Here is a 25,308-nt window from a genome sequence, read left to right on the forward strand (position 1 = left end):
GCATGTCCTTTAAATCCTGGATGTGACCTCACTTGGTCCTGCACTGGACTGTAGGAAGTGAGGTCGCCAGGGAAGCGCCGCTGCGGCGGGGAGACTCCTCGTCGGAGTGGAGTCAAGTTTGCTCGCCACTGCAGCAGTGCTCACACTCTGATGAAGATCATGGCCTGCTGGGCCACGGCGCTGCATAATCATAACTGGTATGATCACGGGCGCTGCGAGGAGTCCGAGTCTGACTGCAGAGGCAGCAGAGTGACTGGTGGTGCAGCTGATCATGTGCTGACTGTGCCAGTGCGCCCGCCGTGACCCCGTCTCTCACCACAGGGTGACCCCGTGCAGCTCACCGTCGCGGCCGATGGACGAGACCGGTGTCTGTTGGTGTGAGATAGAGTAGAGAACAACAGGAGTATATCCCATATACCAGGTTGAGATCTGGGTGAGTAAGTATAAGTAAACAACAATATCTCAACTGGGTTTGCTGAGAAAGGCAAATGCAGTTAGTATGTACAAGACATTACAAGAAACAGAGAGGGAGACTCCTGATTATTTGTAAAAGGGTGCCCATGGCATCATATATTTTGAAGACATAGTTTATACAAAACAGTTATAACAGCACTGCAAGCATAAATTGTGAAGGCAACCCAAGAGGGCTTTGGTGCACAGTGTGCTTGTGACAAGGAGAGTGACGGCGCAAGTGACTAGTGCAAAACACAGGGGGCGGCGCAAAATAACAAGGTGACAAAAAAGGTTTATTTACAGTGTTCAAAGGTTCAACATAAACAATTTTGTACAATGATTGTAAATGATTTTGTTATTTGAAGAACCAGAGGGGAGTGTGCGCCATAAGTTGCGCTTTGAGATCGGTCGACGGCGTTTCGGTCCTATTTATTCAGGACCATCATCAGGACCGGGTTGCCAAATATAAATCGGGGGAGTGCTGTGGGGGAGGAAAAATAGGAGTTCAGGGAGAGAACGAGGGACATCAAGGCTAGATTGGGACGGGCAAGAAAAAGACTAATAATACCTGTCAAGCAGGAAGACGCGCAGGACAGTAGGAGAGGAATCGACTAGTGTCGGCGTTTGTCAATAATGGCAGTTAGAGGGTCCCATCTTCATCAATGGAGAGGGCAAAGTCTAAAGGAGCAGGAGGGAGTGTGAGTGGTGGAAAAGTGAGCGCACGCATGGACAAACAGACTCGCCTATCGGAATCCCTTGAGTCTGCACTGGAAGCAAACCGAAGACTAATGAATGAAGCCTGGATTGCGGGGAAAACCGGGTCGGAGCCCCGATTCGCTGTTGATCTTCAATTGATGGTTTCTAGGTGGTAGAGGAAGGGCAGTCAAATGAAACCATGGAAAAGTCACGGGGAGGAATCGGCGAGTACGGTGGAGGGTAAAGGGCACAGTGAAAGCGCGGGCAGGCTTACCGTGAATACGGGTAAAGGTCATTAGGAATGAATCCGAGGGGCTGGAAAAAAGCAGAATGAATAGGGACCGCCACAGCCGTGTGCATTCTCAGCCGGAATCTCTGGATAGAAAGGGCGTGTTGGTGTGAGATGACACACAGTGAGGGAGGCTTGACTGAAGACCACCGACCATCACTGATGTTGTTCAAGTAATTTTTTACTGTTGTCTGAGTTTTTCCTTAATTAGTTTCCGCCACTGCCTGGGCAGAGGCGCTGCTGCCAGTGACATCACGTAAGTAACTAGTCGTCTCTCTGTCACTACAGTACTAGCAGGTTGTGGCTGAGTTCAGGTCCGGGTCAGCGCAGCCTACGCAGGATGATTCATTTCAAATTCCTGCCTGCCGGGTCCCCAGGAGTTGCTCTTGCTGCCTGGTGCCGGAGAGAGCTTAATTACAGGACAAGACAATGTGGCCATCCCCGGGGTTAATCCCCAAACTGGGAGAGCAGGTGCTCTGTGCTACGTGCCTTTTAAAAAAGGCACAGTCACGAGCCACGCACTGCATAAGCTTCTTGCTTTCACGCACCCCTTTATGAAAATTTCCAGCACCTGTCTGCAGCCAAGGAGGTGACAAACACTTCAGCGACCCAGGCATTGGCATCAGTTTAGCTTTATTTTACCAGCTGTACCACCCACTGCCTTGGTAAGTGTCAACAAGTATTGGCATAGCCAATAGGTCTCGCCTTTGGGACCGTATAACTGTTTAGCCATGCAACAGTTAATGTTGTTGCACCGAGGATATTGTGCTGCATAACTATATACTTATAAGGTCTCAAAGGCGAGACCTATTGGCTATGCCAATGCTTGTTGAATTCATGGATGGAGGGCAAGGCCCAAAGATGGAAAGGGACGCTGTTCCAGGAATGCGCGGTGAGGTAGGAGAAGGAGCGTCCTCCACTGTGGCTTCAGCGGATGCAGGGAGTGTGTGTGAGTGAGAAGGAATTGGAGCGCAGGAGTCTGGAGGGTTGATGGAATCTCAGGCGGTGGTTGATGTATGCTGGTCCTTGGTTGTGCAGGGCTTAGTAGGCGTGGGTCAGAATCTTGAATTGGCATCTCTTGTGGAATGAGAGCCAATGGAGTTTCTTAAGGTGAAGGTTGATGTGGGTCCGTCTGAGGAGGTCGAGGATGAGTCTGGTCGCTGAGTTCTGGATGGTCTGCAGTCTCTTCAGGAGGTGTATGGTGATTCCTGCATAGAATGCGTTGCTGTAGTCCAAGCGGTTGGTGATGAGGGCTTGAATGATGGTGCATCTGGTGTAAATTGGGAGCACCATTGGCTCCGCCAGTGGTGGCTTGACAAGGCGTTGTTCGCAGCTGGATGTTTGCTGAGGCTGACGCACAAAGAAGGGGGGATACGCAGATCACAGGATGGGATGTGCTACTACTGGTGCTGGAACTTGACCCACATTACATGTCCCAGGGAACCAGAAGACTGGGGCTCTGGCTTCGCTCACTTTACCTCCAAATTATTAATGTCTGTATGCAATATGTTACACCGAACAAGCAATTGGACTGAACTCGTGTCTTCCATTACCGGTAAAATTTTCAATAAAGAATAATTAAAAATATATATATCCTGTTTAACTTAGTCTCTCTAGCTGCCGAACGCTGCTACCAGCCTCCTCCATTTTAATTTTTGTCTTCACTCTTCGGGAGTGACCATGTTTATGCAATGACAAGAGTTAACAGATGAGTCCAAGCACCGGGACCCAGTCCTGAGATTTCCTTTTACGGTTTAATATTTTCAGGTGTGCTTCTTAAATTGGTTCAGTCGAACTGAGCCTTTATAGCGTGTTTTGCAACTCCGAGAATACATACATTTATCAAATTAAAGCCAAGGAGTGGAAACAAGATGTCCTGGTGGAATGAAGTCTAGTAAACCTAGCCCATGATGACTTGGGCTTGATGCTAGGCAGATAAAGCTCAGCTTTGTTTTAAAGTTTTATATAAACTAGGTACACAAGTACACATTCGATTTTGGTAGGCGGCACGGCCAGATGAAGTGATTTGCCCAGAACCGCAGGATGTTGAGCTGATGCCGAGACTCGAACCTGGCTGGTTCCTGGTTCCCCAGCTCCAAAGTAGGCAGCTCTGGCTGTTGGGGGAGGGAGGGCGCGGGGAGTGTGAAATCTGGAGGGCGTCCATAGGAGAGGATAGGGTAGCCCTGCCTAAGCATCTGTACATTCAGCACCCTCTCTTGTAAGAAGGAATGCTTATATAAGGATTTGCTGCCCTGTAATAAAAAAATATGTCTGGCTATATTCGTGTTCAAGGATACTCAGGAATAAATCAACAGTTCTACCATAAAGGGGGTGTTGCGAATCTCATTAATGTGTAACTAATGCGTATTATAAAGCATTTAAGTTAAACTAAACAATCTTGCATGAAAATTGTTTTGTTAGTGTGTAATATATTGGCATTGTTTCTGCAACGTAGACTTGATTTTGAGAGCTAATTATATATTTTTTGCCAATAAATACTGAAGACTTGTTTCCATATACCTTTTGAATTTGAACAGTTTCTAGTTTGACAGCAGTTAGCCATAAAAGTACAACTCCTCCCCCAGTGGATTGTAGGCAGGCTGCAAGAAATCGCTGCCCGAGGGCCTTGGCTACTCACTCAACGAGTTGAATCAGGTGTGGGAAAAAATATCCCAAAGCAACACAGGTGTGGGCACGACTCTCGTGACCTCCCATGGGGTCAGAAGTGGTTCGTCGTCTGTGAACGACAGCGTGAAGGTTGCAACATCAACATGCTGAAACGTACAATGTTAGAACGCGCCGTACAAAATGAGAAGAATCGAAACAAGCATTGGCATAGCCAATAGGTCTCGCTTTTGGGACCTTATATGTGTTTAGTTATGCAACTGTTGCATGGCTAAACACTTATAAGATCCCAAAGGCGAGACCTATTGGCTATGCCAATGCTTGGTTCATTAGGCACAAAGAGTGGTTGTGCGTGCCGCTTGTTATCACACCATGTGAGGGATTCCTGGGACTGGTGGGTTTGTTTGTTGGAAGTGTGTAGGATGTGTGTTGCTGAGTGCGCCTAGGTGTGAGTCTTCTCAGGGGTATGTGTGTGGGTGGGTTGAGTTGAGTGTTGGGTATGTGTGGTTTTGACCATCTTTGCTTGTGGTGTGGTTGTATATGAACAGAAGTAAAAAGAGGGTGACAGCTGTTAACTCGAGCGAGTTAAGAGGCCTGTTCCTGTCACCTCCTAAGACTTCCAGTCTCTAATGCACTTTGTGATAGCCCTGAGATAAAAATATACATCGCATACTGCCTCACGTGACAGCAGTCGTGATTGTACCTGCAAGCCCTTTTCACAGTTACTCGCTGTAAATGTTTCCAACGGGTAGTGTGTATTATTTACAACGTGGGCGGGAAGGCAAGTTGAACGTTGTCACGGATGTGAGCTTTTCCTTTACGAGACTGGATTTAAGAGGCGGGGGGGCTGTTAGGAGCCCCGACCCACTTTCCATGTCCTGCAGTTGCTTTTGAATTTTCATCTAAAGTTGCCCCCTCCTGTAGGCGCGACCCACAGCACACGCGCCATGTTGCGTTCAGCCGACGGGGCGGCAGTGTAACTGTGTGCGAGACAACCCGCAACAAAGAACAAGTCTTTCCTTTGTAAGCGCCGCATTCCCCCCTTTGTGAGTCGAGTGGAGGGGGCTCCTGCGAAGACATACATTATTCATGGCATTGTCAAGATTATTTTAGTGTTGCCTGCCCCCGAAGTTGGATTCATCTGCACGTGGGTGGCTTGCAACCTCTGACCTTGTGCAGGAAAAGGACTAAAACAAGCAGGAAGTGGGATAAGGGAGGGGCTGGCAAATGGTGATCACTTTCGCGGCCACTTTGATGTTCTCAGTGGCCGCACGGCTCACTGAGAACATCAAAGCGGCCGGGAAAGTGATCAGCAGGCTGACAAATGGTGCGCGCGCCCGGCGCACATGCACCGTAGTTGGCGGCCTGAAAAGCACTAGTTTGCACTTCCAAAACCCGCTTTCTATAGCTCTCGCCAGAGCAGCGCTAAAGCGCTGGCTCAGGCGAGACCTAAAAAGCAAGTTAGAGGAGGGAGTGGCAGAAGGGAGTGTGTAGGGGAGGGGATTCACGAGCGTGCTGTAAGGCTTAATGAGCCATTACAGCAAGCCAGATGGCAACTGTGCACGTCGCGTGCGCTTGTGCGCGTAATAGCAAGCTGGTGGCTGGCAAAAGCCTGTAGGTAGCACTTTTAAAACCAGCTACTAAATTTTATGGCACGACACGGAGGCCATATTATGCAAATCTCCTTTATTGCCACAGCTCAGCAGCAACAATTGAAGAATACAGAACTTCAATGAACATTCTAAACAAGTATAAAGTCCCTTCGTGACCAGCCATCTTCCTTCTTTGTTGCTGCTGCTCAGAAAGATAAGTACTCCTCAACTCGTCCTTTATAATTTCTCCTTATCTTCAATATGTTTATTTTAACTATTTAATTGATTTACTACAGCTTACTAACCTTGAATTACTATCACTTTTCTAACTTTTTGTTATTAGCAAACAGCAGATAAGGCTTTATCAGTGGCCCTCTCTTTCCTTCCTTGTACACCTTTTCCCAACAAAACCTTTTTCCCCTCCTCCGATCCCACTATGGATCGGATTCACCCATTTTTTCTACAAAATTTAGTTAAACCCCGTTTTTTGATCGCCTAGCGCTCGCCGTTTACTCTTGAATGTTTACCCTCGCGCTCATAACGCTTATTGCGCTCACCATATTCATCGAGCTCATCGCGCAAAAAATATCCTCCCTTTTCATAAATTCGTCCCAACTTAAATACTCTCCTTCTTCAGGTGCCTTCTATCAATGCCTCTCTTTCCACCGCAAACACGAACATTTCGGACTTGGCCGCCTCGAGACGTCTCTCTCGCGTCTGAGGCACGCCGAGGTTAAAGAAAAGAACATTAGCAGGCAGCCACGCTCGCGTCTGCGTGCGTGGCGGCCATTTTAATGCATTGGGATCCCTCTGATCCTTTCTATTACTTACCCATTTTACCGGATTGGGAAAATACCGGTTTTAAACTACTAACCAACTGCCTCCCTAATCATTCAATCGCCAGAGCTTCTGAACATCGAGATTTAGCGATCAGCTATCTTTTCACTCACATCTTCGATAAGATTTAAAATAATTTTAAAAAATAAATAAAAAGAGGATTAACCCTTTCAGAGCCAATATTAAATCTACTTACTACATCATCATTATGTCAACCCCCCAATCATCTATTGACGATATATTGGAAGACCTTATCAATAAAGCGGTGGAGAAAGTAATTGGCTCTATTGATGACAAAATTAATGAGAAACTTGAATCTTTCTCACTCATTACCTCCCGCCCTTCCACTAGTACACAAAAAGAAGGAGCAATCAAGGCTCCCAAAAAGAGGACGCTCGGAGAAAAAGAAAGATCTGCCTTTAAAAGAGCAAAAACCTCCGCTCCTCCTTCACGCTTTCAAGGCGGTGATAAGACTGGTGCCTCGGGCACCCAATGTGGGCATGATATAGGCCCTGAGCTTCCAATTAATAATGATAATGAAGACAATTCCGATACAGAAATCGAATTGTCTTGCTCCTCTGGTTTCAACACTGACGTGGAAGAGGCACCAAAGGAGACGGGATGCTCCGAAGAGGCTTCAAAGGCCTCACAACCCATCATAGGACTCTTGGACCCATTTGGCGACCTAATGTTTGACCCCTTATTAATAAAACATCCCTTATCCCCAGAATGGACCCCATCCCAACACGTAGCGGAGTACCTCACCTTCTGGCTCAGGAAGGAGATCCCCCAAGAGGTGAGTTTTAGATAACGCTCCGAATGCCCAAGACCTTCCCTCCCAAATTAAATAGCCGCAACACCAGAAGTAGACCCCAAAGTTGTGGCATTTATAGCTAAGACCTCAAGAGACCCGTGAAAGGGGATAGATAAAGGATTAAAATCATGCCAAGATCGCCTTCTTGACACCATTGGCCCATTACCAAAATATTCGAAATGGCAGAATCCGCTTATCTAGAAGACTCCCTAGTCGATCCAAAGGAACTAAGGGAATGGATCCAACGGGCTATATGCCTTAAAGGAAACGCAAATACTGCTCTCTCCACCGAAAGAAGGAAGGGAATTTTATTCAAAATAGAACCAAAGCTAATCGAATTGGCAAAGAATGATCCAGGACCTAACTCCCAAGGCTTCCTCTTTGGTGAGGATTTCATCAAAGACATGGCCAAATACGTCGGTGCCTTTAACTCCATACAAAAATCACAAAAGGACATTAAAAGGGTATTCCAAGATCGGGTTTTCACCCGGGCCGGGAGAATACGGGGTCGTTTTCCCGGCCGAGGAAACTCCATTACAAGACCCTTCTTGTCCCGTGGAGGGAGATATAACACCAATTTCGGGACCCAACAATTCTACCCACAAAGACAAAGAAGTCGAGGACGTCCCTTCAGAGGAGAACGTAGACAACGTTCCTTTTCATCAGGTAGGAATCTTGAAAGACCTTTCAGATATCCCTCCAAAGGTGGGTGGGAGACTACGTCAATTCGCAAACAATTGGAACTTAGTAACCAAAGACCCTTGGGTCTTAGACACAGTGAGAGGTTACAAGATACACTTCACCCATACAACTTTCCAATCAAATCACCCTCAAGAAATTACATTTTCCCACAAAGACAGACTTCTTGTTTCCCAGGAAGTAAAAAATTTATTAAACAAAGGTGCCATTGTCGAATCCAACTTCATAGGCTTCCTCAGCAATATTTTTCTAGTAGAAAAGAAAAACAAAGAACAGAGACCTGTCATAAACTTAAAAGAATTAAACCAATGGGTAGCAGACTGGTCAAATGATACTATGTTTAAGGCTTGCTATTTTAGACCAATTCCTAATGTGATTGATAACGTTCTTAATTCACTTTAAACTTGCATAATATGGCCTCCGTGTCGTGCCATAAAATTTAGATTTTTCACAGCCTGCTGGGCAGAAAATCTGGATTTTATTAAGGACACAGAGGCTAATACTATCCCACCACTAGTGCTCTATTCCCTCCCTATGTGGATACAAATTATTACGTGGTATTATTCTTTTTTTCTTTCAGAATGAAAAAAATTGCTTCCTTCGGACCACTCCTTGCAAACTTTCTTCAATCATTTTCCGGTTTCTTCACGTTGATTGATCTTTCATCGCAACTTTAACAAAGAAGGAAGATGGCTGGTCACGAAGGGCCTTTATACTTGTTTAGAATGTTCATTGAAGTTCTGTATTCTTCAATTGTTGCTGCTGAGCTGTGGCAATAAAGGAGATTTGCATAATATTAGCCTCAGTGTCCTTAATAAAATCCAGATTTTCTGCCCAGCAGGCTGTGAAAAATCTAAATTTCTCACCAGAGCAGCGCATGCGCTGGCTCTAGCGAGACCTAAAAATTAAACCTTACTGTGCTGATTATAAATCCTGTTACTGGCGGAGTTCTTTGTCAACCTGCAGTTGACTCGCCATGATTTAGTAGCACAAAGGGTTCATCTCTGTTCTAAAGTCAAAACGTGTACTGTGTACCATGAGCCAAGCTGCATATTCGGCAAACTGTATTTAGGGAGGTCGGATACCTGTGAGGTATTTTTCTCACAAAAATATTTTTTTGTTACTTGTGGAACTTGTACTTAGTATAGCTAACATGGGCTTAAAAACCCGCCTGAGGGTGAGCTGAATTCTTTGTGTGTTTAGGAATTTTGAGGCAACAATAAAAATGTCAAGCTAACTGGTGAAGGATGTTTCTTGTTGAGCAAGATCAGGATTTAGTCTGGTGACAGTTTTTACTCATGAAGTAGTGATCACGCAGATCTCTGAAGTCAAGCATTTATGAGCTATATTAAACAGAAACACAGTTCTGTACTCTGCAGTCTAGAACACTGGCCGTTCGTTAGTTGGGGTCCGGGGTCTGCAGCTATTGTGCACTTCGTCACAGGCTCTTTTACTTCAATAAACCAGTTAAATCTTAACAGCAATTTTGCATTTATTTATCACTACAAGGCCCTCCTGTGAAGTTCATGACCTTCCATCTCTTGTGCTTTACAGCAGTTTTAAGTTGTTCTTAGAGTTTCTCGTTGCTCAAATAGGTTTAATTTCTGACATTTACAGATTTCCCTCATCTACATTGCTTTGACTGTGCTCGCGAGAAAGTGTCACTTTTAGCCATTGAATGTCACTCACAAGTACACTGAAATTGTCACACATAACCAATCTGAAACCTTGGCAGCTATGTTGTTATTGAAACCAGATTATCAACAACTTCCACTGCAAACATGATGACCACAATGTTATCAAACGTGACCTAGAATCCCAGCCATGACCAGCCACACACTCCACCAGCTGCCTTACATTACGACGACAAGGCGTGGGCCGTGGTTTACACACTACCACACCCCATGAACTGCACTTTCAATTTTTACAGCGACTTTCCGGCATCTACCCGAGCTAACCTCCCCTACTACCCAGGACTCTTAGCACAAACCATCAGCTGACTGCAAGAGTGCGGACTACAATTCCCAGCGACCAATCTACGCTGGCGTCACAGATTTTGGTTGGACGAGTAGCTCGAAGACGTCACAGAGAAAGGCGCTGCCACAGAGAAGCCGGAAGTGGACTGCAGCGAGAGACCTCCAGCAGCCCCTGGGCGTGGGGAGCGATGGCAGGTGAGTGTCCGGGGGTTTGGGTGTCACTGGGGCCATTCGGGGCACTCCAGCACCACTGCCGCGACGTCACCTGGGAACCACCTCTGCCCCCAAAGCATTTAATAACGAGGAGGGACTTAAGTGACGGACAGTTCTTCTTGTAGGGCGTTCACAGTCGACTCGTCAGGGGGTAGTGAGCGCAGTATCCATACAGTGAGAGTAAAGTCACATACGTAAGAGCCTGAGGGACCCATTTAAAGTACATAAAGAATTAAACTTTTTTTGAGAGGGTGGTCTAGGCTTGGAACGAGGGAGACTTCTTTGAAATATATGGAGAAATTCCGTCAAGAGTGAAATAGCGGGTGATACTTTCCAGGTGAGGGTGAGTGTCAGGTATGACGTGGTGCTCAGCCTTTCAAACGTGTGACTGTGGTCCTCTGGCAGCGGCAAGCTTGAAGTTGCAATTGAAATGGATTGACCGGAGAAATAATTTGAAAGGTCACGGCGAGGCAATTGATGTTTTAACTTTTATAGAGGAGGATATGTGGATGTCAGTCCCATCACTTTGAGCTTACTTACGACACGTCATGCAGAGTCCCACAGCCTACATACTAATTGTGTAATGCTGTCCCCCACGTTGGTTTATAATATAATGACGTGTGGCAGTTGAAGATATGGTGCCCCCGCCCACGACGTATCATCATTGATCATAATATGGTGTGCTGCAATGTCAACACTCCTCCCCAAGTGTCATCAGTGTTCATATAATGGTGTGCTGCAATGTCACCCCCCAAGTGTCGTCTTTGAACATATGATGGCGTGCCGCAATGTCAACCCCCAAGTGTCATCAGTTATATAATGGTGTGGTGCAATGTCAACACCCCTCCCCATGTGTCATCAGTGGTCATATAATGGTGTGCTGCAATGTCAACACCTCTCCCCACGTGTCATCAGTGGTCATATAATGGTGTGCTGCAATGTCAACACCCCTCCCCAAGTGTCATCAGTGTTCATATAATGGTGTGCTGCAATGTCACCCTCCAAGTGTCGTCTTTGAACATATGATGGCATGCTGCAATGTCAACCCCCACCCCCAAGTGTCATCACTGATCATATAATGGTGTGCTGCAATGTCAATACCCAACCCTAAGTTTCATCAGTGGTCATTTAATGATGTGGTGCAATGTCACCCCCTCCATGTGTCGTCTTTGGACATATGATGGCGTGCTGCAATGTTAACACCCCTCCCCAAGTATCATCAGTGGTGGTATTGGTGTTGCTGCAATGTCAGCTCCCCTCCCCAATAGGCATCAGTGGTCGTATAATAGTGTGCTGCAATGTCATCACCTTTCCCCACGTGTCATCAGTGGTCATATAATGGTGTGCTGCAATGTCAACACCTCTCTCCCCAAGAGTCATCAGTGATCATATAATGGTGTGCAGCAACGTCAACACCCCTCCCCAAGTGTCATCAGTGGTCATAGTGGTGTGGTGCAATGTCAACACCCCTCCCCATTTGTCATCAGTGATCATATAATGGTGTGTTGCAACGTCTACACCCCTCTCCAAGTATCATCATTGGTCGTTAAATGATGTGCTGCAATGTCAACACCTTTCCTCAAGTGTCATTTTCAGGTCTCGGCTAGCGTAGGCAGCGCACATGCGCAGACTCGCTGGCGAGATGTAACATTTTTTAGGTATTTTGTGTAAAGGGCTTTAAGCCCCGCCCCTCTTTTCCATTGGCTGGCGTCACCGTTTATGCTAAACGGTGGCCAGCCATTGGAAAAGGTCTGTAAATGACGTTTTCCTTCGGCTTTTTGAGCCGTCTCATTTGAACGGGCTCGTCTGACTTCCGTTGGTCGTGAAAGCTTTCTTATCTTTATGGGGCCATGTGTTTAAAACACATGACCCCATAAAGACAACAGATCGCTTACGACAGAAGGAAAGCAGGCTGCATGTTTATTTTTGCATCGCACTTTAAAGTGAAAGCGCGATGCAAAAATAAATAGTGGCTGACTGGCGAGCGCTTTTTTTTGCGTGCGTTCTTTCCTTGTTCTGCCGTGGCTGCCTGGTTTTTTATAAAGGGTTTCATGTCGAAGCGCTAGAGCGCATACATGCGTCCGCAGCACTGTCATGAAAGCACTTTGATTTATAATGTATGGCTTGCGTTGACTCAGCGGGGGGTGCAGCCAAGTGCACGAGGGGTCCCTTTTAGAAGTCGCCGTGAGCGTGCGACAGGCCATCTCATTGAAGCCAACAGAGACCAGCCCTCAGACTGGCCACGGCGCTCAGCCGGGTGGGTTACACACTGATCTGATGCTACTGTGGGTGGGGCCTGGTTACTGGAGCTGGTGGAACTAGGGTGGGCCAGAAGTGGATGTGATGGAACAGTGGTGGTGGACTGCACCAACGTGGGTCAAAGGGGGGTGGGCGCGGCGTTCTGTAGGTGACACGAGGGTGGCTATGATGCTTCGAAGCTGGTGCATGTGGAAGGGGGGTCAGTGGCTGCAACTGGTGGTCCGGAGGGTGGGTATGACGACACTCGGTCGGAGATGATGCCATGTTGATATAAGGCCGGAATGGTGATTTAGATGGTGGGGGTAATGCCATACGAGTGGTTGAAAGGATAGATGTGGTTTTATTGAGGGCAGTGCAGTGGCGTAATGCACTGCCACGAGGGTGGATGTGACGTCACGGTGGCTGAAGTGAGTTGTCCGGAGAGGAGATATGATGACAGGCTAGCATACATGGCGCCATGAGGTGACGGGCGATGTAATGCCACGAGGGTGGTTCGAAGGGGTAGACATGGTGTTTCTAAAGGGGGTGTAGTGGCAGAAGGTACTACCAGGAGGGTGGATGTGACGTCACGCTGGCTGAAATTAATGGTCCGTAGAGTGGATATGACTACACGCTGGCAGAGGTGATGCCACGAAGAGGGGGCGAGGTAATGCCAGGTGGTGTATTCAGAGGGCGTATCTGAGGCTGTAAATGATGCCAGGGAGGAAGAGTGCTTCACGGGGAGAAGTGATGCTGCTGAGGGTGTCAGGCGGGTGCCTTGGAGGGTGTGTGTGACCTAAGGCCGGCTCCAGACAGCGTCCGTGTTACCCCCATGCTGCTCACACGCAGCCGGAGCTCCCGGGCCAGGATTCCATCTGTTTTGCCGCTTTGTCCTTTTGGAAACTGCAGCGATCCCCGAGCAGGGTCACACTTACCTTCCAGCCTCTCTGATTCATGGCGGGAAGCGCTGCTGCCCATCCAGGGAATGCGGCGCTCCCCTCACTGGTTTCTCTCCTGCGCTTAAAGCACATTGGCCTGGTCCCGACTCCCCGTGCTATCCTGGTACGGCCCAGTGAGTGATACTGCACGCTGTGGTATCATGTTTCGGCGCTGTCAGTGGCCGGCTTTTGACATGGGCGAACTGAGGCTAGGCCCAGGGCGTCAATCTACAGAGGGGCGCAAGGAGACGTGTGCATTAAGGTTATGCGAACAGCAGCGCCCCTCTTATCTTGCTCCAGACTTGTCCGTGCCCTGTGTCCTCCTTAGTTAGGTTTGCCACTTTAAACTGGTTTTATTCCTTCATTATCATACCGTAGAGGATTTTTAACACTCCATTAGCCCCTTTCCTTGCCCTATCTTCTCACTCCCGCAGACACACAACAGCAACACTCCCATCGGCAAGACACAGGTGAGCTGTGGGTGAGTTAGGTGAGCTGGGGGAGGACCATAGATGTTTGTGTTCAGAGGCCATTCACTGCTCAGCCAGGGACTGACAAATGAACACAAAAGCCCCCCCCCGCGGCCTCATTTTATTCACTAGCAACAGCGCCAAATTTCTCTCCAATCAGGGCGTTCTCCTGTCAAAGGCCACCTTTGACTGTAGTTAGGTTCTTTCAGTGGCCCTGCTCTCTCTGATGCTGTTGTTAGGTGCTGTCAGTGTTTCTGCTCTCTGTGATGTTGTTGTTGGTCGCTGTCAGTGGCCCTGCCCTCTATGATAATGTTGTTAGATGCTGTCAGTGGCCCTGCTCTCTATGATAATGTTGTTAGATGCTGTCAGTGGCCCTGCTCTCTATGATACTGTGGTCAGACGCTGTCCGTGTCCCTGCTCTCTATGATACTGTTGTCAGACGCTGTCAGTGGCCCTGCTCTCTATGATACTGTTGTCAGACGCTGTCAGTGGCCCTGCTCTCTATGATACTGTTGTCAGACGCTGTCAGTGTCCCTGCTCTCTATGATACTGTTTCAGATGCTGTCAGTGGCCCTGCTCTCTATGATACTGTTAGGTATTGTAAGTGTTTCTGCTCTCTATGATACTGTTTCAAATGCTGTCAGTGTTTCTGCTCTCTATGATGACTCTTTGCCAAGAAACCAAAGACAGCGTCATGCCAACTTCTGCTACTAAAGTAAGCGAGACCACTTCTCCCACAAAGTGACTTTAAAACTGCTGTTCAAGCCCTTGCACTGTCACATCTGGATGGTGGAAACACACTGCTCCGTGGCTCCCAGACTCCACACTGGCACCCTTGAGAGTATCCTCCACGCTGTAGCATGTCTCATCCACTGCCTGAAAATATGTGATCACATCAGCCAAACCGGAATGAACTCTGCTTACTCCCTTCGGCGGTCCACACATCCAGAAAACAAGTATTTGCAATGCAATAGGTCTCGCATTTGCAGAATTTTAAGCTATTGGCATTGTCAATGACAATGCCATTTATTTATGTTTTCAAAACCAACACATACATAAAAGGTTTGTGATTTACAATGCCAGTAGCTCAAAGGCGAGACCTATTGCATTGCAAATGCTTGTTGAACATATGATGGTGTGCTGCATTGCCAATACCCCCTGCCCAAGTGTCATCAGTGATCATATAATAATGTGCTGCAGTGTGAACCCCCCTGTCCCCAAGTATCATTTTTTTTTCCCTCAAAACTCTTCTTTATTGAGTCAGCAGATATAGTAATTGCAAACATTACAAAGTAGTGAAAGCATACAGTAATCAGTATATTGGTTACCAAGCAGGTGACTACTATATAGCATTTGTAAAGCGAGAAAATAAACCATCTGTAAATGACATTCCCTAACACTCTTAACATCTGTGTCGTATACCGCATAACAAAACACTGGTCATGCCCATCAAGCCCATCTATGTACATCATATCTAATGTAACAACCTTACTGTCCTGTGATATATCGCTATATGGTTTCAACTTCCGCAGGTTGTGGCGGAGGCGGTTCCAATAAGAGACTCCTAAAATCCACCCATTGTTTCCATATTTTAAAGTGTTTCTGAGGGCACCCACGCGCTTTAAAAATGGGCTGCTCCTAACCCATACATCAGTCGAGGCCTACCCTCCAAGCGCAGAATTTAGGTGGAGCCAGATCTTTACATGCCCTTGCAATATCCCTTTTAGTTAGGATAAAACCCAAGAACAGTAAATGTCTTTTGTAGATGTTACCCCCAATTTCGTCAGTGATATGCAGAAGAACAAGCTTAGGAGAGAGAGGTATGTCCCAACCTAATACTTCAAATAAACAACGAATAACCCCCCTCCAAAACCGGCCCAGTACGGCACAACTCCAAGTTGTATGTAGTAATGTACCTACCTCGCTATCTACTAAAATAGGCACGGTGTAAATACTTGAATTGGATAAGCCTAAGACGGGATGCAATTGTGGCGTATCTCGGGACTCTAGGGCTTCTCTCCAATCATCGCTGTCTAAGGGACCTAAGTCCGTCTGCCATTTATCCCGGAGGGGATCTAAAGTCATGGAAAGGTTTGTCACTAATGTTTGGTAAATCTTTGCGGTTTTATGATCGCCTAAATCCCCCATGAAAACTTTTGCCTCAATAGGGATTCTAGATGTGTGATATATGTGGATAAGGCATGTCTCAATTGCAAGTATTTATAGAATTGTGTATGTGGCATGTCATATTCATGTCTGAGTTCCTGGAATGATTTCCACGTGGTGCCATGCATAACATTTCCCAGCGTGGATAAATCTATAGCGTCCCATTGTTTAAACCCTACTAATGCGGACACTTATGGCATAAGGCCATGTGCAGCGAATGGATAGACAAGTAAGCCAGTTATTCTGCTGATCAAACGTATCCCCCCAATTAAGGAAATGCTTCTGTTCTTGGCATGTATGTTTTTGAGTTATTTTTAGCACTAAATACATTCTTGCGTCCAAAATGTAGCACTAAATGCTGGTTTTGCATTTCGAGTGATTTATCCTGAATTTGGGGTAATTGCACAAAAGCAAATTAGTTGAATTTTGCATACCCCTTGTTCGAAGGTATTTTAGGAAATAAGTACCATGGTTACTCTGAGGGTAAACCAGGAACAGCTAAGTTGATTTCAACACCTGGAATGTAGATGTTCAAGGAAAAAGTATCAGGGTCACAGTACAAGGGCCATAGTATACATCAGCAAAGTAGATTTTAAGAAACAGCAGTATAGCACCTAGACTTAGAAATCTATGAAGCAGAAAGAGCACATTTCCTGGAGCTGCCTGCACAATGCACATCGAAGGAAGCAGCAGTTGGCACAGGCCATTGAAACGAATACTCTAAGCAAGCTTCTTCATCAGAGTTACGAGCAAAGCACACTCTTTTTTGGAGCTGCCTTAGTAGTAATCAGGAAAAGACACACAAATGATGGACAGAATGCAGAACAAATCAAACATTCACCCCAGTCAAGAGATCTGGGTTAAATCCATCTTTTGCTCACCATGCTACCTCAGTTTAAACCCAGCCATATTCAAATCAGTCTTGACCCTGCCCCCCATGGGAACAGTCCAGCCCGAACTGCCAAGCCAGGTCCTCCCTTAGTAGTATTCATGAGCACAACCTTTCAAGACACTGCTTTAACAGAGTAAAGCAAACGACTTAACTGTGCAGCATTCACCAGCGCTCTTGGCTACCATGCAGTGCCATAGAGCACACAGTGAACAATGCTTTCAAACTCTGACTTCAGGTTTACATGCCTTTTGACATGCTAATCGAGAACACACATGCTCTGAGCTAGAGGGAGGTCCTTTGTCCACAAGCCCTAGCTTTCAGGGCATGTTTCCTTTTGCTTGCTTTGGTATTCATTTAAAATACCACTTCAACATTACAATGCACCTTGGGAGTTGTAGTTTTTTGGTTGCGTGATAACACTTTGAAAATCATGATTCCAAGTTGACAATCTTCCCTATGACAAAATGTGTGGGTTAGAAAATTCAAAAAAACAACTACAAAAACTCCCCCAAATTAGTAACTACATCTGCATGATAAATCATAGCGTAAATAGTAATAGCAAACGGTTGACTTTGGGCGCAGTGGCTCTTTTACGGGCTTCTAGTTGATGTCCTCAGTAGGACAGCGTTTTGGCCTTGAAAGGGCAGGGGAGGGTCATCAAATCCTCCAGTCAGTCTTTGTGTTAATAGAAGATACAGGTCTTGAGTGATATATCTTAGCACAGGTGGAAAATGCCTTTCTTGAAATTGACTTCTAGGTCACTCTTTGCCTATGTGTGTCTCTGATTTCCTAGACAGTTAAAATTTTGCCTCTGGTACAAAGGTACGTACAGTATAGGAAGTTCTGTGACTGTAAAACAGTATGAACTGTTGCAAAAGATCTGTGACGAGGTAAGGCGTGTGTGGGTTTGTGAAAAAGAACACCACCACATTGCTGGCTGAAGTGTCCCTTCCAATGATGTATGGATGTGAAGGATGGCTGTAAAGATATTTCCACTGCCTCTTAGTTTAGAAAAATCAGAAGTGCCACCAACTGCAGAAATGGGTGGTCAATTGTGTAAGAAGATGTAACATTTCTGCAAAGTGAAAATGCTTTGACGTGGTTTAGGTGCTAAATAGCCCATGAAAGATAAATCGGGTTGAGATTTCTTTTCCGCTAATGCCATAATGTATATTAATTCATAGAAGGATTTGGGGTCAACTCTTTTCATCCATTGGTGTTTTCTTTTTTATAAATTTTGTTTTATTAATTTTCCACGTAAAGAACAGCAAAACAAGCAGTGCAAAAGTCTCAAGCACAGGTACTTCACGTCCCATATAAGCGATATAACAGTTGTTGATGATGAGCATCGTCCAGCACGACAAAATAACATAAGAGGAAAGTACATGATATGGAACACAATATGTCCATGTCTCCGAGCCAGTCATATATAAGGAAATCAATCATGACCCCACTTGGGTGCCATATCTCTTATACCTAGCGTCACTCATCACGCAGGGATCACACCTCATCATCCGAGCTAGAATCTAAGATCGACTCCTCTTCGCAATTGAATTTATCAAGGAGAAGCCCCCAAGCCAGGACCTTCTCCGTGGCCCCCTTGTTGGTGCGAGAGAGGCGCATATGTTTTTCTTCAACCAGCCCTCTCCCTGAGCAGATCCCTGAGCCAGGAAGATGTCTAAGGTGTTCTGGATCCCATCAACCCATTGGGCACTTGCCCTTTGGCTAAAAGGAACACAAGTTGAGAAAGTTTGTATAGAATCTTCTGCCCCTTGGGCTTCACAACCATACCCAACATGTAGGCCACTGGGGTAAGGGGGGGTCACGACGCCTCGATCCAAGGCATTACCTCCCCCAGAACCCCTGAATCGCTGCACAAGCCCAGGTGAGATGTAAGAAGATGGCACTCATCACCCTGCACTGCGCACATATCCTTTGGTGTTTTCAACTATAATCCACATTTTGTTTCCACAGCCAACACATAACAGAACAGCATGGAACAGTGAGTTAGACCACTTCAAACATTGGCTCTTGCACGGTTATAGATGGGATTTTCACCCCTGATAACGTGAGCATTTCCCCCTAAAAAAAAAAGTGGACTTCTGTGCCAGTGCCGATGAACCGGTACTTTACTTCTTTCTTCATTCGTTATCTATTTTGTTTTTTAGTAATCTGTGTGTGTTTCAACGATGTCTCCAGGTTCAAATAATTCAGCGAAAGTCGTACATTTTCGTTGTTGAAATAAGAAAAATATTTTCCTGCAAATATGCATTAAAACAAAAAAGAATTCCTAAACCGTTTCAATCACACTTGCTTGTTGAGAAGCACCTAGATTGTTCTAATAAAAGCGTGTAACGGATTTTTGTTAATTTTTAAATTACATTTTTTATTGTAAGCAAGTGGTCAGTTCCCTTTATGTTTTAGTAGGGGCTAACAGGCAGCATAAGCTCTCCGCTTGCACAAGACTTGTGAACTTACTGTGTGTTTGGAGCCTGTACACTGCTTACCATTAGTTGACTTTATTCTCACTTTCATTTGCTTACTTTCTTTTCGACAGCTTGCCCTGTTCTTCTTCTGTTTCTCACTCCCCTGGAGCATAGCTCTTTACCTTCCTTTCGCTTGGCCGATTTGCACCCTTCCACTTCTCACTTTTAGAGTACTGTTTTTGGTAAAGCACTTCAAAAGTGTGCATGTGTTTTTCAGCCCTCCTTCCTATACCCCCCCGCCTGCACCCCTCTCTCGCCTGCCCCTCTCCCGCCCCAGTGCCCTGTTTGGTTTCCCCCTTGTGTGCTTCTCCAACAACCCTCAGTGTTGCTCTCTTCACTGTATGATGCTCTCTTCACTGTATGATGCTCTCTTCACTGTATGATGCTCTCTTCACTGTATGCTGCTTTTCTCCATTGTATGCTGCTTTTCTCTATTGTATGCTGCTTTTCTCTATTGTATGCTGCTTTTCTCATCCACCCGCCTTTATTTTTTGTTTTATGCCATCTACCAAAAACTGCAGTCTTTTTCTTTCTTTTTTTTTGGGGGATGGTCCCGCTGTAAATTGCTGCTGCTACCCTTCCATAAAAAAGCTCTTTCTCACTGCTTCCATTTTTTTAAATTTACTAATTTATCTTGGGTCTCTAAAATTAAAAACAGTCCGCACTCACTTATGTTCATAGGTACTCACATTATTGACAACACATGCAGCACCTACACAACAATGTAGTCGCTAGTAGTGGCCATCTCTTTTTGCCATGCTTCATAGTATTTTTGTGGATGTACAGCAACACCAAAATGCATCAACAAAGCCAGTAGGTCCCTAAGAGAAGACCCATTGGATTTGCCAATGCTTGTACATTTTTGTGCCGTTGCAATGATTTTTTTTTTTTTTTAAAGGTACTTATCGCACTAGCTTGCCATGATCAGACCCGTTGGTTTTTCTGTTGCTTATAAACCTAGTTTTATCAAACATTCTGCTTGTCAAAAATATGTTTTGTTGAAGTTATAACTCGTTATGTTTCTCTTTCAGTGGTTCCGTCACAGATACAGTGGAGAATCCGTCCCTGATACAGCTGAAGAAGCCGGGGTAAAAAGCTCTCTGCCGCCTTGCTGAATATGTATTAACAAATGGGCAAAGCTGGGATGACAAACTTCCTGCTAAATCCTGGAGCGAGCCCAACTCACTTACTCATGAAATGGCAGAACGCTTGGGGTCACTCCGAAGCCTGGATGATATCTATCGCGGCTTATCTGCATTCCCGCAAGACAGGCTTCGTGAACTCCAAAGTAGGCTGCAACAAGGGCCACCCACTGATAGCCGGAAACTGCTGGAAGCCATCATTCTCAAAAGTTTAGGACAGCCTGAATCTGCTCTGGAATTACTGAAGTCCATGCCACACATCAAAGCTGCCCAATACGTTGCTAATAAAGTACAAAATGAGAACTTGCAATGCAGTGGCGATCAAGTCCCACCATCACCACAAGACCCAGAACTTCTGCAGACTGTTGAACAGGTATGCGGATTGCTGCAGAAAGAGTATATCTGGTGTGATCCAGATCAGCCTCGCACATTAATGTCCGGACTACGGTTTTCTCCAAGCCCAACATCACCTAGAGTCAAGAGTCCTTGCATTCCAATTAATGGAGCAAAAAGGAATCCTTGCACAGCATCCGGATCCCTATTGGCTTCAAACAGTGTGGAATCCTTGAACAGTAATTTGGCAATTAGCCAGTCACCTACAGCATTATTTATAACTGGTAGAGATCACCGTGGCCACCAACAGAGAACTCCAAGTAAACTTATTAATGATGCTACACCCTCACATGTACAGCAGAGAGAAGGAGGCGGTGATGTAGCAGGGGACATAGATGTCAACAGAGGTATGTTAGTTACCCATCCTGTTAAAGACACAGAAAAGCAAACACAAGGAGAAACGGGTTCAGGTCAGCAAGTATTCAAAGGGCCACCCATTGAGCACTATCCTTATCCTGTGGAATGTACAGACATGACTAGTACCAGACCACTGGTATCAGAGATGGAAAGTGTCCCAGCCCAGTGCCCAGAAAAGTCATCTGCTTTATCGTTCATTAATAATACTAAACCAGTGACTTCATGTCCCCCTACAATGCCAGTGGACTCTGGATCCCCTTTAAACGAAAGGAGTCTCAACCTGTCCACGCCATCTACTCCCAGCCTGCCGATAGCAGATACTAGCCCCCAAGAACAAACTGAGGTCAAGAAACCCCCAACCTCATATGTCAGTTCTCCATCGACTGAGTCGGAGAGCACCGAGGATGGGTTTTTCAGTTTTGTAATTTTGCATGTCCAGGAGGATGATGAAATTGCCTCCAGCGTTCAATGCAAGTTGGAAAGTTTGGGAGTAAAAAATGGGACAACCTTCTGTGATGGTTTTGCACGTCCTGGTAGTTGCCGTCTAACCTGCCTCGAAGGAGCAATTAATAGCTCTGCATTCACTATCCTCCTACTGACAAAACAATGGACATCCCGTTGGGCCGATTTCCAAACAAACGCTGTTCTGATGAACGCCATTGAAAGCAAGCACAAGTACAACACAGTTATCCCATTCCTGCCACATGCAGACAGGCTGCAAAAGAATAATATACCGTTGTGTCTGAGAACATTGAATCCCCTGGATGAGCGCTCACCTAAGTTTTCTAACGTCGTGAAGAATACCTTCACACCTTGTCAAATTGAAAAGCAGAAAAATATCTGGATACGGGAAGAACAAATTAAGACTATAAAGGAGAAAACGGAGTATCTCAAGTTAGAAACAGAACAGCTCCAACAAATGCAGGACGTGAATAAGGATTTGATTAAAGAACAACTGAAATATTTCCGTAGCCAGTCCGGGACTTTCATGTGGCCCAATGTTCCGGGTGGAATTCCGGGATCTTTTCCGCCATTTTCCCAGGGCCAGCCTCCATTTCAGCAAATGCAGTGGGTGCCTGGCACTATACCCCCAGCAGATGCTTGGTTTCCGTTTTATCCAGGAGGGCCTGGTGCATTGTATAATATGTCTCCTCAGTTAAATCCACATTTTCTGTATGGTTCTGTCCCGAATGTCTCCCAGACGCTCCCTAGTGGAACCCAAGGGACACAGTATGCCTCTGGGGTCCAGCACCCAGTTATTCAAATTCAGCATGCAAGTCATGTTCAAATTGGTGACCGGAACCAAATGACAATTGAGAGCACAGATGGAGAAGAAGAGAAGACCAAGGAAGAGGAGCAAGAAGAAGAGGAGGCAGAGAGTCTGACTCTTACCTGATGTGTTTGAGGTGAACCATTAACCGGAAGGAACCTCACTCAGAAGAGCATTCATGGCTCCAGTGTCTTGGAAGCTGTATCGCAATAACACTTACAGGCCCGTCTGTAAAAGAGTTATTGGACGACGATGGACTGACGTTGTGATGTATGATTAAGAACGCACAACATGGGTCATGACACAGGAGGGTCCACTGATAGTAAGTGACTCTGTACTCCTCTTTGAGAAAGGTCACCCCAGTCTTCCTCATTGCTAATGGTGATGGGAACATCGGGACTGCAGACATTAAGGACCGCTTATTGGTTGAAACCAATCATGTATCATCGGCTCTACAGATATCAAACACTGCTGAATGTAGGAAGTGGCCATCATCACTTGGATGGAAGATTCCATTTGTTTGGAATTTATTCTGCACTCCCTGAAATGCAACCTCAAACTGGTCTCTATGGAACACCAAATGCAATCGCTAGAGGATTACTTGGTAGCTTGTAAACTGCTCTTTCATCCAGGTTTCAAGTAGTTCTCTTAAAGCAAGTTCTCGGAGACCGTTGAGTGTGCGGTCCAGTGAGCTCAGCAACTGTCTGTGTTGTGGTTATGCAAAGAAGACCGTTCAGTCCATTATAGATCATATCCAGCTTGGTTAAGTAGAAAATGGTAGCAGTAACAACACTTTATTAACATGAAATGTAGTTGCGCCAATGAAAAAGCTAAAAGATCATCCTGAACTGAACTGAACACTAATAGTTCTAGACATTTAGAATGTGAAGACTTTGTTGGTATTACAAAAGGAGGTAGGAACTGAGGGCCAATATATCTAGGTCCGGCATACAGGTCCAAAATAGTCCCAAACAAGGTTGTATGCCTTTCCTACTGTGTATTACAGGTCAATGTGACCACCACCAAAAAGTGTAGATGGATCACACATCGGTCCTGAAGAATTGCCGTTTAATTGACACTTGGCCTGATTTTCTAGCACAAAACCCCGCAACCATAGAGCAGGTGTGCGCGCATCATTGTTTTTAATCAGGATAGTGGCCACATTCATTAACGTTGTTTTGGGTGGACCCCTAACTCCTGTTTTAGTCTCACACATTTCACACTTATACATCTACACTCACTAGGGCCCTCACACGCAATGCACCCAATGGCTAAGAAAAAAGATCTCCGCCAAGAAGGCCCCATCACGGGTGCCAATCGGGTATTGCAGTGCCGACCCGATAAGGAGCAGACCCAGTGATGAAGCAAGACACCTAGCTGGCTGGGTTTCTGAAAGGAGAAAAGGTTTTCTTCGGCTCTAGAAAGCACTCCAGTGCTCTCCATACAGACATTGACCAGTAATACACAGTAGGAACGGCATACCACCTTGTTAAAGACTTTGTTGGTGACAAAGGGTCTTGGTCATGTGCCAATAGTGGGTTGAAGCTGTTCTAATACTGTGACTGCAATATCCCCTTGAGTCTATTTTCTTGTGTCATGTTCACGAGCTCTGATCATAGAAGAGGTACCGGTTTCTATGAAGTGCCTCTTGCTGCCATTTGTGTTGGTTCTCAGGAGTGTATGCAAGTGCCTTATACCCACATACCATTATGGAAATGCTTGAAATAAATCTTTCTACTGAATACCTTGCTATATACACTTCCAGCTTCTTCATTCCTCGCTCTCAGCCTGTCAGTTGTCCTTGAGTCTTCTATTTGTTCAGTGTCTGAGAATGTAGAAGGACTATTGTGGCAGATAAAAAGTTAGCATCATTCAGAAGGTGCACAGATCTGAGCATGACCAAATCACAATCTAAGTGGCTTTGAGCCAAAAGAAAGCCAACTTAAAAATATTATCTTCTGCTCGGTGCTTAATTTGTGCCGGTGGTTGCAGATGAGCCCCACCGGCACTCATTTTTGGGGACGGCACTAATTCTTCCTCATCGGACTTTAAATGATAGCAAGAGAGAAAAACATAAAAGTAGTACAGAAGGTGGAGGAGAAAGATGGCAAAACAGTGCTAAAGTGAGATAGGGATGAACAAGAATCTGTCAGTTAGATAAAGGGGTAGGGAGTGTCTGGTTATAGATTAATGAGGTATAAGGTGGAATCAAGATTAATCAGCCTTGGTATTCTGCACTGCTGACATTTGGTATTGTTGCCACAGGCTTCTGAGCAAAACTTTGGGCACCAGCACTTATTATTTTACAAATGAAGCACTTCTTCTGCAGTTGACTTTCCTCCATCCTCTTCTAGCACTCCCACTCTTTGCTCGTAGCCAAAGTGCAAACTAGAAAGTGAGAAAAACTTCTTTGTAGCATGTGCTGTGTTGTGAGATGTATTGTTTACATTTCAGAGGGCTTACAACCCACATACAGCAGTTGTTTTTGTTGTCATTCTCATTTGCAATCTTTCAATTGCTTAGCTTCCGTAGGCTTCCCTTCCGTTCTTGTGTTAGCTCCTAACTGGAGCATAGACCAAGTACATTTGTTCTTACTTGGCTTTTTTGCAACACACTTTTAAAAAAAAATTATATTCGTGCAATATGCCTTCCTGCTTTTAACAGAAGCATAAATCTTTTTATTTATATTGCTGTAACCCTATCTGCTGTCTCTATTGATGCTTTCGGTACTGACACCCACAACTGTACTACTCAGTGGTAGT

The 25,308-nt window shown here is 45.6% G+C and overlaps 1 protein-coding gene across 3 annotated transcripts in view; it reads left to right on the forward strand.

Moving 5' to 3' along the window:
- The window catches only part of LOC146772379 (TIR domain-containing adapter molecule 1-like), a 74,193-nt gene extending 49,905 nt beyond the window's left edge, over positions 1–24,288 (forward strand). For 2 of the 3 annotated variants that reach the window (XM_085638604.1, XM_085638606.1), the window contains exon 2: positions 20,416–24,288. In XM_085638604.1, coding sequence (XP_085494730.1) covers positions 20,582–22,672 — 2,091 coding nt within the window. In that variant the 5' untranslated portion in view covers positions 20,416–20,581 and the 3' untranslated portion in view covers positions 22,673–24,288. Of the gene's footprint in view, positions 1–9,987; positions 10,177–20,415 lie in introns of those variants that run through there. The other variant, XM_085638603.1, reaches the window with a different exon arrangement.
- Positions 24,289–25,308: the final 1,020 nt, after the last annotated feature.

The sequence above is a fragment of the Triturus cristatus genome, chromosome 12, assembly GCF_964204655.1.
Source record: "Triturus cristatus chromosome 12, aTriCri1.1, whole genome shotgun sequence".
Taxonomy (NCBI): Eukaryota; Metazoa; Chordata; class Amphibia; order Caudata; family Salamandridae; genus Triturus; species Triturus cristatus.